The 14892-nt window shown below is 43.2% G+C and overlaps 1 protein-coding gene across 1 annotated transcript in view; it reads left to right on the top strand.

The window, feature by feature from the left end:
- DNAH9 (dynein axonemal heavy chain 9) overlaps positions 1–14892 on the top strand; it is a 373298-nt gene that overhangs the window by 30339 nt on the left and 328067 nt on the right. Inside the window, exons 9-12 of the mRNA XM_003791085.1 lie at positions 2868–3018; positions 6048–6162; positions 9254–9322; positions 10813–10939. Coding sequence (XP_003791133.1) covers positions 2868–3018; positions 6048–6162; positions 9254–9322; positions 10813–10939 — 462 coding nt within the window. The remainder of the gene's footprint in view (positions 1–2867; positions 3019–6047; positions 6163–9253; positions 9323–10812; positions 10940–14892) is intronic.

Genomic DNA, 14892 nt, shown 5'->3' with positions numbered 1-14892 from the left:
AATGTGAGAAAGTTGGCTGGAGGCAGTGGCTCATGCCTGTAACCCCAGCACTCTGGTAGGCCAAGGCTGATGGATTGCCTGAGCTCAGGAGTTCAAGACCAGCCTGAGCAAGAGCAAGACCCAGTCTCTAAAAAAAGAATTGGTGGGCATTATGGCAGGTGCCTGTAGTCTCAGCTATTTGGAAGTCTGAGGCAAGAGGATTGCTTAAGCCCAAGAGTTTTTGAGGTTGCTGTGAACTATGATGCCATGGCACTCAACCCTAGGGCAACTGAGAGAGACTCTGTCTCAAAAAAAGAAAAAAAATGTGAAAAAGTCTACTGCAATCACTATCCTGAAACCACAGCTCTACAGTACCATGGCTAGTTAACTACTTCTGTGTGGCTGATTCAACCTACAAGGTAAGGGATTTAAGGTTTCAGGCATCAGTATCTAGGATAAGAAGACCAGCACTCTTACCTTATCTTGCCCAGATCAGGCAGTAGAAAGAGTGTGGAGGGGAACACTTAGGATGATGAGGAGATAAATGGCTGCTCGACTGAGGAGGCAGAGTCACAAAGACCAGGTCTTCCAGAAACAGTGAGAAGGTTCATTCTGTAAAGCCTCAACAATTACGACCAGACTGATTGGTAGAAGTTACAAGGAAGTAAATTTTTGTTCAATAGGAAAAAAAACATTTCTGTCAAAGCTGTTTAAGACAAAATGGACTTCTTAGACAGAAAGTTAAGTTTCCAGTCCCCAAAATGTCCAAACATAGACTCTGTGACCAGTGGGACAATTATCTGCCTCTGGATGGGTGTATCTGTGCTACTAGAATACTGGGTAACCCTGATGTACCTGGCTTCATTAGTGACCATGGAGTATATATGGAGTCTATGTTGTCTTTAATAAATACCTGCTGTTGCATAACTCATATAGGAAGACTTTTGGGATTCCTCTCTGTAGTCATTTGAATTCTAAGGAAAGGGCTTACAATATGTCTACATAAAGATCTTATATGCCATTAACTGTCATGGCTAACTGAGACACTATGACCCAGATAACCTGGGTGGAGTTATCATGTGCCCATGATACCCAAATAACCTGGGCTGGCACTCCATTCATTCATTGAGGAATCTCAACCTTCCCTGTCTGATAAATCCCTCAGCACCAGGGATTTCAAGGAGTCTTCAAGGGAAATCTCACCTGTGTTCTCCAGCAGCTCTGTCTTTGAAATCATTGTGTGTCTTTACTACCTGTCTATAGCCTACTTTGGAAATTTCATCTGCCCAGAAAGGTGCTTTAAAGGTCTTATCCTTCCATTTCCAACATGAAAATGTTTATGTTTGTGCCAAAGAAACATCTCTCTATGTTCAAAAAAATTCCAGTTCTTGAAATGTGATGGTGGAGTAGGGTTCCAAACAGAAGTAGAGGGAGACATTTGCCAACTTTGTGTCTGGTCCCTGAAATAGCACTGCTCGTTCCCTGATTCTCAATGGGTGCTCATAAAATCAGATTCTTTACTTACTGACTGGGATTCCTCTTCTCAATAGGGCTTCCAACCCAGCCCATGAGAACTGGTAAGAAAACAACCACCCAATCCCCTCTTGCACTGGAGGTACTTTCTTCTCCTGGTGGATCATTATGTCGGAACAAGGGAAGTTCTAGAGCCGTCAGTGGAAGGTCCTTAGCATGTTTAGAGTCTTGGGAGTGCTCTGGAGTTGTTAAAGAATCCTAGTCAAACTGTCAGTCCAGGAAAACGTCTGACCCTGGCCCTATATGTGGGTCTTCTCTATGCTAGACAGTTCCCCATGACATGCCACGAAGAACTCAGACTTCCCTCCAGGATTGGGTCCATGCCACCAGCTCCTGGAGCTTGCACTCTTTTCAGGCTTTGAAAGACAGTGAAGCAAAATGGCCCAATGTGATATGAGGTGGAAGGAGAAAGAGCAGGAGGTCTTAGACAAATGGGGTCCACTCAGCTTCCAGTTATTGCATAGGTGGGTACCATTTTACATCGTGTCTCTTGAACTCATTGACTCAAAGCAAGGTTTGGCAAACTTTTATTCAAAGGGCCAGATAATAAATATTTTAGACCATGGACATGTATGTTCTCCAGCACATTCTTCTTTACTTTTTTAAAACTCTTTTTTAAATTGTAAAAACTGTGCACTGAAGCCATGGGGCAGGTTTGGCCAAGTTTGGATGTCCATTGCTATACTTTGTCAAGCCCTGACCTGAAGCACAGGGTGGAGAGGAGAAGTTATAATGGAAGACAGGTTTAGATGTGGTACATTGGTGTATCCTAGATGTGACTGGAGTCCTATATGACCTAGTCTCAGGGCAGCATCACAATTGAAGGAACATCATTCAGGAACCAAAATGTAATTGAAAGCATTTCACATTTCGATTCTGTTGCCCCAGGAAACAGTACCCAGGGTGCTGAGCAATTTTAATGCACAAGAGAACATCTTCAGAGTGCCTTCAGTGCCACTGCTGTTCTTTGGTCAGCTGCTCTCAGAAATGTTTTTGTTACTACACCTCTCAAATTTAAGTCCTCAGTCTCCCCAACACCCAACACCTTTAGCTTCTTCTTCTTCTTTTCCACCATCACCTTCCTTCTGTTTGGGGTCTTTACTATGGAGCTCATCTTAGTTTTCTCTGTGTTTTATGCTTTGTTCGGATTTTTGCAATGAAAGAGAGCAGTATAGGTAAACCAACAAACAGGAATGGGCAAAAACAATGAGTATCCATATAGTCATCATTACCAGTCTAGTCCACCTCTGTTACATTGGCTGGCATACAAAGTAAAAACCAGAAAACAGAATTTATGTAACCATAAAAGGTTTAATCTATGACTTTTTTCTCTCTTATCTCTGCCCACTCACCAGCTGCTGGACATAGCAGGAAACCTCCTCGAAAGACCACTGGTTGCCAGGGATGTAGCTGATAAGTACCTGACCCTCCTCCGAATGTTTAACAAAGATCTGGATGTGGTGAGGATGATCTACAGTCAGCATGTGCAGGAGGAGGCAGAACTCGGTAGGCTTGTTGCAGGGAATTGTGATGGGGAAGTGATGTTACTGGGAGGCAGCAACTATTCTATATAACAACTATCCAATGTATTTGTTAAATGTCCATTTATGGATCTATGACATTCTCCAAGAACAGCAAGTACAACCATCTTGCTTGAAATCCCAGACCATCTTAGGTGATTGTGGAGCCAGTTCACTGAACTATAGATTCCCTGTATCTGGGGCTGAGATTGGCAGCTGACCTAGAAAAGTGCATTCTTGAACACCTGTGGTCAGTTGAGACCTTTGCATAATGTATGAGTTGCCCCTTGATCATGGTTGCCATCCTGACTAATCTTCAACACACCTCAATCCCATAGTCAATTTCCACATGCTTGTGGGAAGTTCCTTTTCCCTTCCAATGCCATGGCAACCATGCTTCTGCTGGAAGGAGCCAGCAGGAATCAGCCAAAGGCAGCATGATGTGAGGGGTAATGTCTCCACTTTTATTACACTGCTTAGACGCCCTGACTTACTTGTTTGAACATCAAAACACAAGTTCATTTGAGTTTTACAAACATTTCTCTGAGTCCTTGCTGTATACAAAGCATACTTGGGGGTACTCTATACAGTGAAGGTCAAGGTGAAGAATAAAATAATTAATCCTTTAAGATGTTTATTCATGAAATGTGAGCAGGCCAGACTTGAGTTGCAAGGAAAGGTAATAAAACAAGATACATGTGGCTAGGAGATTTGAGTCTGCATTTCTGGAGAAGGTGGTCTTGATCTGATCCCTGAAAGATAGAGATTAATAGTAAAGGAGGAGAGGCAAAGGCTTCCAAGGCAAAGACACAAGAGGATGGGGAGATGATGGGCTGGCTGGCACTGCCTGCAGTCAAACAAGGTGTGCTGAGGGGCCTCAAGTCAGCCGTGGAGTTCAGCTTATGGAGTTCTCTGAGGCCATATTAAGGAATTTGGACTTCGTTATTCAGGCAATGAGAGATTATTAAATGTTTTTAAGTAACTGAGTCACAGGACCACTATGCTTATAAATCGGTTTCCTGGTGAGGTCGTTAGGAATTGCCAACACATAGGAAGTCATTCCTAGAAGATCTATTATCAGCTCAGCTTTATGCAGGATCATCCCCATGACCTGTTTTTCCTTTCTGTTTTCTTTTCTTTTTTTTTCCTTTGAGACAGGAGTGTCATTATGACACCCAGTGGTACAATAATAGCTCACAACAACCTTGAACTCCTGGGCTCAAGCTATACTCCCACCTCAGCCTCCCAATTAGCTGGGACAACAGTTTTGCACCACCATGCCCAGTTAACTTTTTTTTTTATTTGTAGAGATATTTCCCAAGCTGCTGGTCTTGAACTACTGGCATCAAGGGATACTCCCACCTCAGCCCACCAAGGGCTAGGATTATAGGTGTGAGCCACTGTGCTCAAACTCCATCTTTATTACTTCTTACAAGCAAATAAGGTGTTTGAAAAAATTAAATGCCTTCAGAAGCTGAATTGGTTTTCTTTTGCCTTGTAAACAATGACCATAGTCTTAGTACCTTACAACAACACCCATCTTGTAGTTGACAGTTCTGCAAATCCTAAGTCTAGCATGGTGCATTGGGTTCTGTATTTGAAGTATCCCAAGGCTAAAATCAAAGTGTTGGTCAGGCTGAGTTTGCACCTGGAAGTTCTGGGGCAAAGCTCCTTCCTGATGTAGAATATAGTTTTCTGTGATTGTAGGAGTGAGGTGTCCATTTCCTGTGGCTGTCAGCCAGGGGCATAGCCAGCAACTAGCAGCCACCTCCATTCCTTGCCATGCTGCCATCTCCACTTCAAACAAGCAACAGCTCATTACAGCCTCTCATGCTTTCAGTCTCTGACTCCCTCTTCTTCTGCCAGCCAGAGAAGACATTCTGCTTTTAAAGGACTCAGCTGATTATGTCAGGCCCACCCAGGACCCTATCCAGGGCCACAGGAGTGAAATCCCATTCTGTCCATGGTCCCCACCCACATTAAAGGGAAGAAAATTGTGCATGGGTGAGGGTCCTTGGTGGTCATCTTAGAATTGTGCCTATCACAGAAGACAAGAAGAAAATGAAAATGATGTCCCTGGCCTGAGCATGGGACACCAGGGAATGGCTGAGGTTTTTTCCATGATGGAAAAAAGGCAGTGGCCACTCTTGAGCTCCAGTTGCCAGTGAGAAATGCCAGCTGATCATTGCCAGTTGTCTAATTTTGCCAGAGAAGCTAAAAATTGAGATTTATTTATTTTATTTTTATTTTTTGAGGCAAAATCTCACCTTGTCACCCTGGGCAGAGTTCTGTGGCATCCTAGTTCACAGCAATCTTAAACTCTTGGGCTCAGGCAATCCTCTTGCCTCACTCTCTCAAGTAGCTGGGACTACAGGAAACCATCACCTCGCCTAGCTAGTTTTTGCATTTTTATTAGAGACAGGGTCTCACTCTTGCCCAGGCTGGTCTTAAAGTCCTGAGCACAAGCAATTAACTTGACTGATCCTCCCAGAGTGCTGGGATTTTAGACATGAGCCATCATGGCCAGCCAACTGAGATTTTTTAAAAATCAAAGTCTCACATTTGTTAATCTTGACAATTAATTATAGGCTAACAAACCTGATGTATATACTACAGTAAAGAACACTCAGGTTGCACTCAGACCAGCCAAGTACACCGTAATCCACATGGCCAGTCCCATTCATAGTCTCATTGCATTATCACAGAAACCCTGGAAGTTAAATAGAAAAGAAAACTGAGACCCAGAGAGATTTGTCTGTATTGGGCAGTGTTTCTCAATTCTAACTGATTCTCAGTTAGAATCATCTTGAAAGCTTTTAAAAAATAGGCAAAGGCCCAGGTCCTCTGACACTGACTGTGTCCTCTTTCCCCTTTCATGGTACCTCCCAGGAACGCATGAGCTAGGGGAGACTTTAGTCTAGAAGCAGATGAGACAGAAGCTGGTGGGAGGCATTTACGGGGTGGGGAGGGCTGGGAGTCTGGCCTTCCTTCAGTCTGGCTGTGCCCTGTCCCCAGGGTTTTCCCTCGTGCACAAGAACATGCCGGCTGTGGCTGGGGGCCTCCGCTGGGCGCAGGAGCTGAGGCAACGCATCCAGGGTCCCTTTGCCTGCTTCAGATGCATCGCACATCCGTGAGTATCTCACCCCTGAGAGGCAAGTCTGTTCCAGGCTGCTGTTCCTACTCTGAATCCTGAGTGTTGTAGAAGCAGGTCACTCACCTAAGGCATGAAAATCATCTTCATTTTTTTCCATTCCCCTGAAGAGACTAGACACCTATCAGCCAAGCATCCCAGGCATGCTGGGGCAGCTGAGCAGATCCCTCGGCGTGCAGTGGTGCCTGACACGACACAGCCTGACTCCTGTAGCTCTGTGGGACTCGTTTCTGGAGGCAAATGTGTCAGGGATGTTGAGCTCCGGAGGTTCTTCACACTGTGCCCCCCGACATGCTATCTCTAAGCTGCTGAGGCCACTGGAAAATAATATGGCCCAGTGTTCCCCAAGCGCAGCTCCAGACGACCCTGGGGCACTTGTTACAGACACAGGCTCTGGGGCCTCACTGTCACCTGCTGAATCTGAATCTGGGCTGGGCTGGGAATTTGCTTCTTCAACAAGTTCACCCTATGGTTCTGAAAGTGACTGGGGTTGGGAGCTACTGGCTTACTTCATGGCTGAGTCCAAAAGCCATGACGGACAGAGGAGTCTCAGCTAAGAGCACATGAGAAGAGCTGTTCTCAATGTTGTATACAGGTTGCTGCCTGAGGAAGGGCATGAGGCTGCTCTCTGCAGAGAGCTGCATCCTCGCCCACCACTCCAGCATGGCCAAGCAGAAAAGCTGACACAAGCTTCGCAATCTCCTGACTTCAGAGAGAAGCTGCAATCTGGATTTTAAAGTTTGCATCCAACTTTAAAATGATCAAGGATTCTGTTTTTTCTCAAACTCTGCATATATGTAACAAAGCTTGCGTGTAAGTCAGGCCTACCTGGTGAGCGATCCACTTGCAGCATCTGCTCTGGTCTGGGCAAGCTCTTTATTTCGCAGATGAAGCAGCTAGGCAGAGAGAAGTAAGGTCTCTATGGTCCTAGACACAGCCAAGGAAAGAACCAGAAGACGTCTGGGTCTCTCAGCGCCCCTAGCACCCAGAGTTGTTCCAGGGGACCCCAGCCATGGGAAGTTTGGCTCTAAGCAGAGCCAGGCCCTCATACACCTCAATCCTGCCCCCTAAGGCAGAAAGGAGGAGATAGGCGAATGGAGGTGGGCAGAGAATCAGGACAGCTTCTGGTAACATGGCTGCAGTAGCTGGAGTAGGAAGCAAACTGAGCAGAGGCAGGAATTTATAGAGATGCTGTCAGGAAGGGCCTCCACGAGAGAGAGAAGGGATGGAGACTGGGCAGAGGGAGAAGCTGAGCAGCTGGTAGTTGCAATGAAGGCTCTCACCCATCCTCCAGAAGCTCTGGCACTGCAGAGCTGCCCCACCTTGAGATACCCTCCAGGTCAGCTCGTGGGGTGAGGGTGGGCTTTCCTGGGGAGGGACATGCCCTCAGGCAAGGTGGCTCTGTTTGGCTGAAGCTGTAGGGGGCCACGTGTGGGGGGAGGTCAGGCCTTGGTGCATGTCATTGGTACCAAGTGAGGGTCTGGATGGCACACCACAGCAACCTCTACAATCCCCAAGAAAGTTCCTATGTGTTTTAAAAATGAATTCAAGTCTTGTTTTGCACTCTATAATATGTATTTATTCATTACTAAAAATCTTTTCCATTCCTCACTGTGAAGTGAAATGGAAGCTACAAGTGTCACTGCATTTATTACTGTGACTTCTCAAACCCACAGGTGACACCTCATGTGAGCAGCTGTGCTCTGGCCCCATTCTTATCCAGATCCTGAGATCGGGGGGTGGCGGGAGGGTGTTTGACTCTTTTTCTCATTCACCACAAAAGGGAACTAAGCTAAGTGACTGGGAAAAAAAAAAATGCCAGCAAATCCAGTGCTTTCTCCAGAGGCGTGAGGGCTTAGGTGAAAAGCTCCAGGGATCTCTGGAGAAAGTCTGTGTTGGTTTAAAGAGCAAATAGATTTCAAAGAATCTTTGCAATAAGCTGCCTCATTCTGCTAGCAGGACAAACAAAAACAGAAGACCACCACACAGACAGTGTGAAGCTTCCTGAAAATTAAAGACACTGCCTGTTTTCCTGGGGCTGGACTTTGATTTGGGGCTGCAGGGAGAGCAGCTGCGGCAGCAGCACTTCAGCTCAACTCTGCTCCTTGTGTCCTCAGCACTCCTGAAGAAGCCTTACATGCGTCTGAGCACACGTTTGTGTGCGTGTACATATACTTAATGTGCACACATGGGGGGTGAGAGGTGGGAGGGATTCTCATATAAATGTGTCAAGGAGTGGAGGCATGGAGGTTTTTCTGATCACATACCTTGGATGAGTTTCAGAGAATGGGAAATACCTTTATATATGTGCGTGTGCATCCACATGCTTATATACATATATTATATTTGTATACACGTACACATATGCATATAATGTTCTATACAGTCATGCATCTTAAGACACGGATGTGCTCTGAGTAATGCCTTGAAGGTAGTGCACTTAACCAACCCAGACAGTGTAGCTGACTGCACAGCCAGGCTACATGGTACACCCGTTGCTCCTAGGCCACACACCTATACGGCATGTCACTGTGCTGAATACTGGAGGTGACTGTAATGATGTTATGACAGCAATGACATCACTAGGTGATAGAAGTTTTGCAGCTGCATTGTAATATTATGAGAACACCATCATATATCTGGTCCATTGATTGAAATGTTGTTATGTAGCACACCACTATACGTAAATGTATAGATTTTCTTAATTAAATACAGAAAACTATAGCATCTATAATTTTTCTCTAATATTTTGATTTTCCTTTTATGCATATTTTCAAAATACCTCATTTACCTTATGCATAACTGGTGTGGCTAGGTGATTGGGTTGGGGGAGCCATGGAAAGATTAAGAGAGCTCCATCACCTATGGGGCTGCCTGCATTTTTAGGAAGTGCAAGTGACCTCTAGTGACCAGAGGAGGATTTTCAGGAACAAGAACGCTGCCTCTGAGAGTACTAAAGAAGCCAGCCAAGGAGCTACTTACTCTCTTTTTCATAGGTTGCAGTTTGTTCCTCAGATAATTATTTTGGTTTCTTCTAATTCTGTGCCATTCTTTTCTGTTGTGCGGATAGTTGCATGGAATCTGCTGAAGGAAAGCGAGTGATACAAAAATATGAAGATATGCTCCTACTGCTAGAAAAGTAAGCAGCTTCTGGGATGGCACTGTTCTGCAGACTGCCTCACCTCCACAGCACCTTCCTTAGTGGCTCTGAAATGTCCCTCTGTGTTTCATGTTATGACTATGATATTTGTGAGTATGGTACTTCTGGGTTGCTCACACAAGGTCCCGGGGAATGCAGTCTACCCTAGAAACAAATCCTTTTCCGATGTGGTTTTGCATGAGCTAGAAGTGGGACGCTAATCATGGCACCCCAACATCCAAAGTCATGGGAAATCGCAGCAGCCATTCCTTAAGCAGAAAACAACAGTTCATATACTGCACAAAGAGAAAATAAGTTTTAAAAATACTTCCTGTATCCTTTTATAAAGAAATCATAAGAATGAAATTTTATATGAGCTTATAGCTGCTCTTGTTTCAAAGCTAAGTCTTTCAGGGGCACAGGGTCTAGAAACAGCTGTGGTGTTGCCTCCTTCCTCTGCCCATCTGCTCCCTCTTGTAATTCGAGTGAGAAGGATACTGAATTTTGTGATTATGCTTATGAGGAAGCTAAGCATTGCTTTGGACTCATCAGTGGGCAGCACCTCCACTTGCCAGGTGCATCCCACATTCCAGCCCTTTTACCTCCCAAATAACTTCAAGTCCATCCACTCCCTATCGTCGTTTCCACCATCAGCATCTTTACAAGAGCCTGGAACCTCAGAAGCAGCTTCCTAACACACTGTACCCAGTCCAGTAATGCCAGCACACCCCCACCAGCTGGGAGACCTTTCTGAGGTTCCTATCATCTCCTCATGTGACACAGAAAGCTGTCCCTGAGGTGACCCTTGCCTCCCTCTCACTACTGCAGCTGCAGACACTGTATCTGGTCCTTGCCCACAGCATGCCATCATCCTGGTTCTCATTTCCACCCTTACCATGCCCTTGCTTCTGCCAGGGATGTTATCTCCCCCTTCACCATCCGCCCTGTGCTCACCCTCTGAGACTAAGCCCAGCAACACTCCATCACCTCTCGTGGGACACCTCCCCTGCCATTCTCGTCATCTTCCACCATCCACCTCCGCTGTTACATGTGCCCTGCACATTTCTTTACGATTGCAATTGCTGGTTGTGTCACGACTATCTGCTTGTCTGAGATCCCCACCAGCAGCTATTTCTCCCATAAGAAACACATTTATCTTTTTAACTCCAAGCCCAGCATACAGTAGGTGCTCAGTCAATGTGTAATGACTCAATGAAGAGTGTCCACAGCTGCATGAAGATCATTTCTTCCAACATCTATGGAAACTAATCATAACTTCCCTTATCCCCCCGTTTCTCCCCCCACACAAAGACCCCACGGAGCAGTCTTCTCTGATTTAAGCCAGGCCACCTTTAGAAATTAGTGGTTACCTGCCAGAACTTCCACAGCCTGGTCAGGTCAGTGACCAGCAGCTTCTTCAGTTCATGTTATACATCATGACATGAAGTGGAAAGGCGCTATGAGGTGGCTATTGTCTTTGACCCTCGCAGATATGAGACAAGACTTTATGAGGACTGGTGTCAGACCGTATCAGAGAAGTCACAGTATAATCTTTCCCAACCACTGCTGAAACGTGACCCTGAGACAAGACAGATCACTGTCAACTTTAACCCACAGGTCAGTTGGATGGCAGGAACTCCTTTTTGGCTTCCTGAAGAGTTTATTTTAACTCCTCTGACATTAAAGGCAAAAAAGACTTTCTATAAGAATATTCAAAAGCTGTTCAAAAGTATTAGCATCCCAAATGTCTTTCAGAGGATAATCCTGGGGTGTAGTGTCTTCTGTCCATGTTTACGTTTTTTTCCTAGGGTTGCAGTTTTCTAGGGTTACTCAATATATTGGCTTTGGTTTCGCACAACAGGGTTGCAGTTTTCTAGGGTTACTCAATGTATTTGCTTTGATTTTGCACAACAGAAAATATTGCAAAATATCACTGACCACTTAGTGCCAAAAGTAGCCAGTAGGCCTGCCTTAAATATTTACTTTACACCTGCAGGCTGTTCACTAGACACCAGAGGGCTAGCCAAGTGCACCTGAGACTTGGCTACTGCCCTCAAGATACCTGCAGTTAAGTAGGAGGCAGAACCTCGATGTACAAAATTCCATCTTTATTAGATAGCACACAATGAATCCCACTGGAGTCGCTTTGGAAACAAGGCTAGTGGGTCTCAACTGGGGCTGATTTTGTCCCTTTGCAAACACTCTTTCTTTTAACTGTTGCCAGGGGTAGCATTTTATTTTATTGTAATTTTTAATGTAAAATTAATATGAGGGTACAAATTTTCAGGTTATATTGTTTTCAATGCTAAGATAATGTTCAAGTTGTAGTTGAGCCCTTCATCCTGGGGGGGTGTGCCAGACACCTTCACATTGTGCACATTAGGTGAGACCCCGCCAATCGCCCTTCCTCTTTCTCTCTCCTCTCCCTTGCTAGACTATATTTATGTTTTATCATTTGTGTGGGCAGGTAGCTGTTTATATATTGGTTTCATATTAGCATTGAGTACGTTGGATTTATACTCCCCCCCCCCCCGAAAACACTCTTGTTTGTCAAACTTGGAAGGGGTGCCCAAGGCATGTCGAGGGTGGATATCAGGGATATTGCTAAGCCTCCTCCAATACATAGGACAGCTCCCTGCAACAGATGCTTGCTTGTCCAAAAATGTCAAAAGTGCTGAACCTAAGAAACTTTGCTGTAGATGGTCAGAAGGGTGGAGGACCAGCATAGACTACAACAGCCAAAGAAAGTTAATTCTGGAGAAAATGAGAGCCAAAGGTATTGGCTATACTGAGCTAGAAGTAGTCACCACCTTCTGCCTTGGTGCATGTTCTCCAGGAACACACTGTAGACACAGCTGAAAATCAAGGGCACATTAATATCTTTTGAGAAAATTGCAGTTTAAGTAGAACATCAGTTCCTTACCCCTGGAATCTAAGTGAACAGAGGAAGATAGAAGACTTATTCCTTCACTATGGCAAGACATGAGTCTGTTGTTTAATTCACTTGACTCCATGACTCAATGTTATCAGCATTTGCTGTGAACAATATGGAATATTAAATTTCTAAAGAGAGGCATGTCTGGATTATCAACTAGGCCATGGTCTACATATTATAATATAGTAATAACTCCTTGGTAGGTCCAGTATTGAAGATGGACCAGCCTCCTCTGTATACTTCCAGGATAAGGATAAGGACTCTATCTCCTCCTATGTGTAGCACATAGTAGGTACTTTATAGGTGTTTTGTAGATGATCTAAGGGAAAGGTGAGAGAAAAGAAAGAGTGAGAGAGGATAAATACTTAAACCATACTGTGAGTTGAAGGGGGGAGAGTTACCAGCATAACAAGTCAACAAAGAGTCACAGTCACCCCTTGATATATAACTTCAAGCAGTGTAGCCACAACTACAACTATTAAGAATAAATAGTAAGTAACACACTTACCAGTCTGGAGGGACATAAGTAGAGATATGCCCCCCTGGGGACAGGATAATAATTACATGGGTTTATATTTTAATTTATGCAAATTATTTTAAATGCCCTGTTATTAGGCCTTTAAATTAATTTAGTTTCATCAGTCTGTATTTCATTGATTCTAGGACATACTGGGGTGTTTTTTTCCTACATATTTTTGTCTCTGAAGTTGGCATGTGTTTACAGCCTAATAAACCACATTTTTTTCTTCTTTAACTAAACATAAAATAATAGTGAATCTTACAATTATGACATCTTAGATTGAATACGATGTGGTGTAAATAGTGCTACAATAAACATTTTTGTTACCACTGCTTTAATTCTCAATTACCTCTTTGAGATAGTGCCTAGAAATGGAATTTCTGGGCTAAAGCATATTCAAATTTTGAAACTTTTCATGTATATTACCAACTTGTTCCTTAGAAAGATGGAATTCACTCATTTTCTTGCCAACAAGATATTACTCATTTCTTCAAATAGTTTCTAGCCCATAAAACTAAAGACAGTATACCTTAATTTTTTTTTGATTTGCATCAATTTGATTGCAAGTAAAGTTGAATTTTGTAATGTTCAAAATTCACTGGTTGCTTATATTTCTTCTTCTTCTGTGTATTGCTTGTCTGTGTCCTTTATTCATTTTCTAGTGGAAGTACCCTCTCCTCCCTTGAATTTGTTAGAATATTTAGAAAATGCTTGTCAGATATTAAGAAATTGGCTTTGAATATATTTTATTTCCTGCTTAAGTTGACCATGTTATTATATGTGTTATATTTTAGGCACAAAAACTTTTTTGTTTTATTTTGCTGTTTTATGTTTGGAACAGCCTTCTCTACCTCTATTATCACATCAAAAGCCTAAAATAATTAATTAATTAATTTGTTTATTTCTTTATTATTTCAATAGTTTTAGGAGGTACGGGTAGTTTTTTGTTACAGGGATGGATTGAATAGCGATAAAGTCGAGGCTTTTTGTGTACACATCATCCAAATTGTATTTACGTTTTAGCTGATAGGTAAGTTCCGCTCTCTCGCTCCCCTCCCACGGTCCCCATTCTGAGAGTCCAAAGTTCATCAGCCCACTCTGTGTGACTTGTACACCCATTGTTTAGTTCTCACTTCCAAGTAAGTACATGCAGTGTTTGTTTTTCCACTCCTGAGATACTTCACTTTCAAGTTGCTGCCTAAGACATCATTTCATTCCTTTATTGAGGGCTGGGTAGTATTCCATGGTGTGTGATATGTGTGTGTATATATATTTTTCTCATCCACTCATGAATTCATGGGCACTTGGGTTGACTCCATATCTTTGCAACTGTGAATTGTGCTATGATAAACATAAGAGTGCATGAGTTCTTTTCAATAAAATGATTTCTTTTCCTTTGGGTAGATAATCAGTAGGATCGCTTGGTCCAATGTGGGGTCTACTTTTAGTTCTTTGAGGACACTCCATACTGAGGACTCTGCACACTGTTTCCACAGAGCCTGTATTAATGCACTAATTTGCATTTCCACCTACAGTGTATCAGTGTTCCCTTTCCATCTGTACTAACAGCTATTGTGTTTTGACTTTTTAATAATGACTATTCTGATACTGGTAAGGTGTTATCTCATTGTGGTTTTCATTTGCATTTCCCTAATAATGAGTAATGTTGAGCATTTTTTTCATGTTTGTTGGGCATTTGTATATCTTTTTTTTTTCTTACAGATTTGTTTCAGTTCCTTGTAGATTCCAGATATTATTTCTCTGTCAGATGTATAGTCTCAGAATACTTCCCTCCCATTCTGTAGGTTTTCACTGTACTCTTATTTTGCTGTGCAGAAGCTTTTTGGTTTACTTAAGTCCCATTTATTAATTTTTGATTTTATTGTATTTTTGGGGAGGATCTTAGTCATAAGTTCCTTGCATAGGCCAAAGTCCACAAGTGTTTTTCCTAAGTTTTCTATTAGAATTTTTAAGTTTTCTTGGACTTACTTTTGTCTTTTACCTTTTTGTATGTGTTTTACTTTTTACAGTTAAAATCTTTTTTTTTTTTTTTTTTTGGAGACAGAGCCTCAAGCTGTCCCCCTGGGTAGAGTGCCATGGCATTACAGCTCACAG

Source organism: Otolemur garnettii, unplaced genomic scaffold, assembly GCF_000181295.1.
Source record: "Otolemur garnettii isolate 467f Iridium unplaced genomic scaffold, OtoGar3 scaffold00046, whole genome shotgun sequence".
Lineage (NCBI taxonomy): Eukaryota > Metazoa > Chordata > Mammalia > Primates > Galagidae > Otolemur > Otolemur garnettii.
This window is presented reverse-complemented; position numbering and strand designations above follow the sequence as displayed.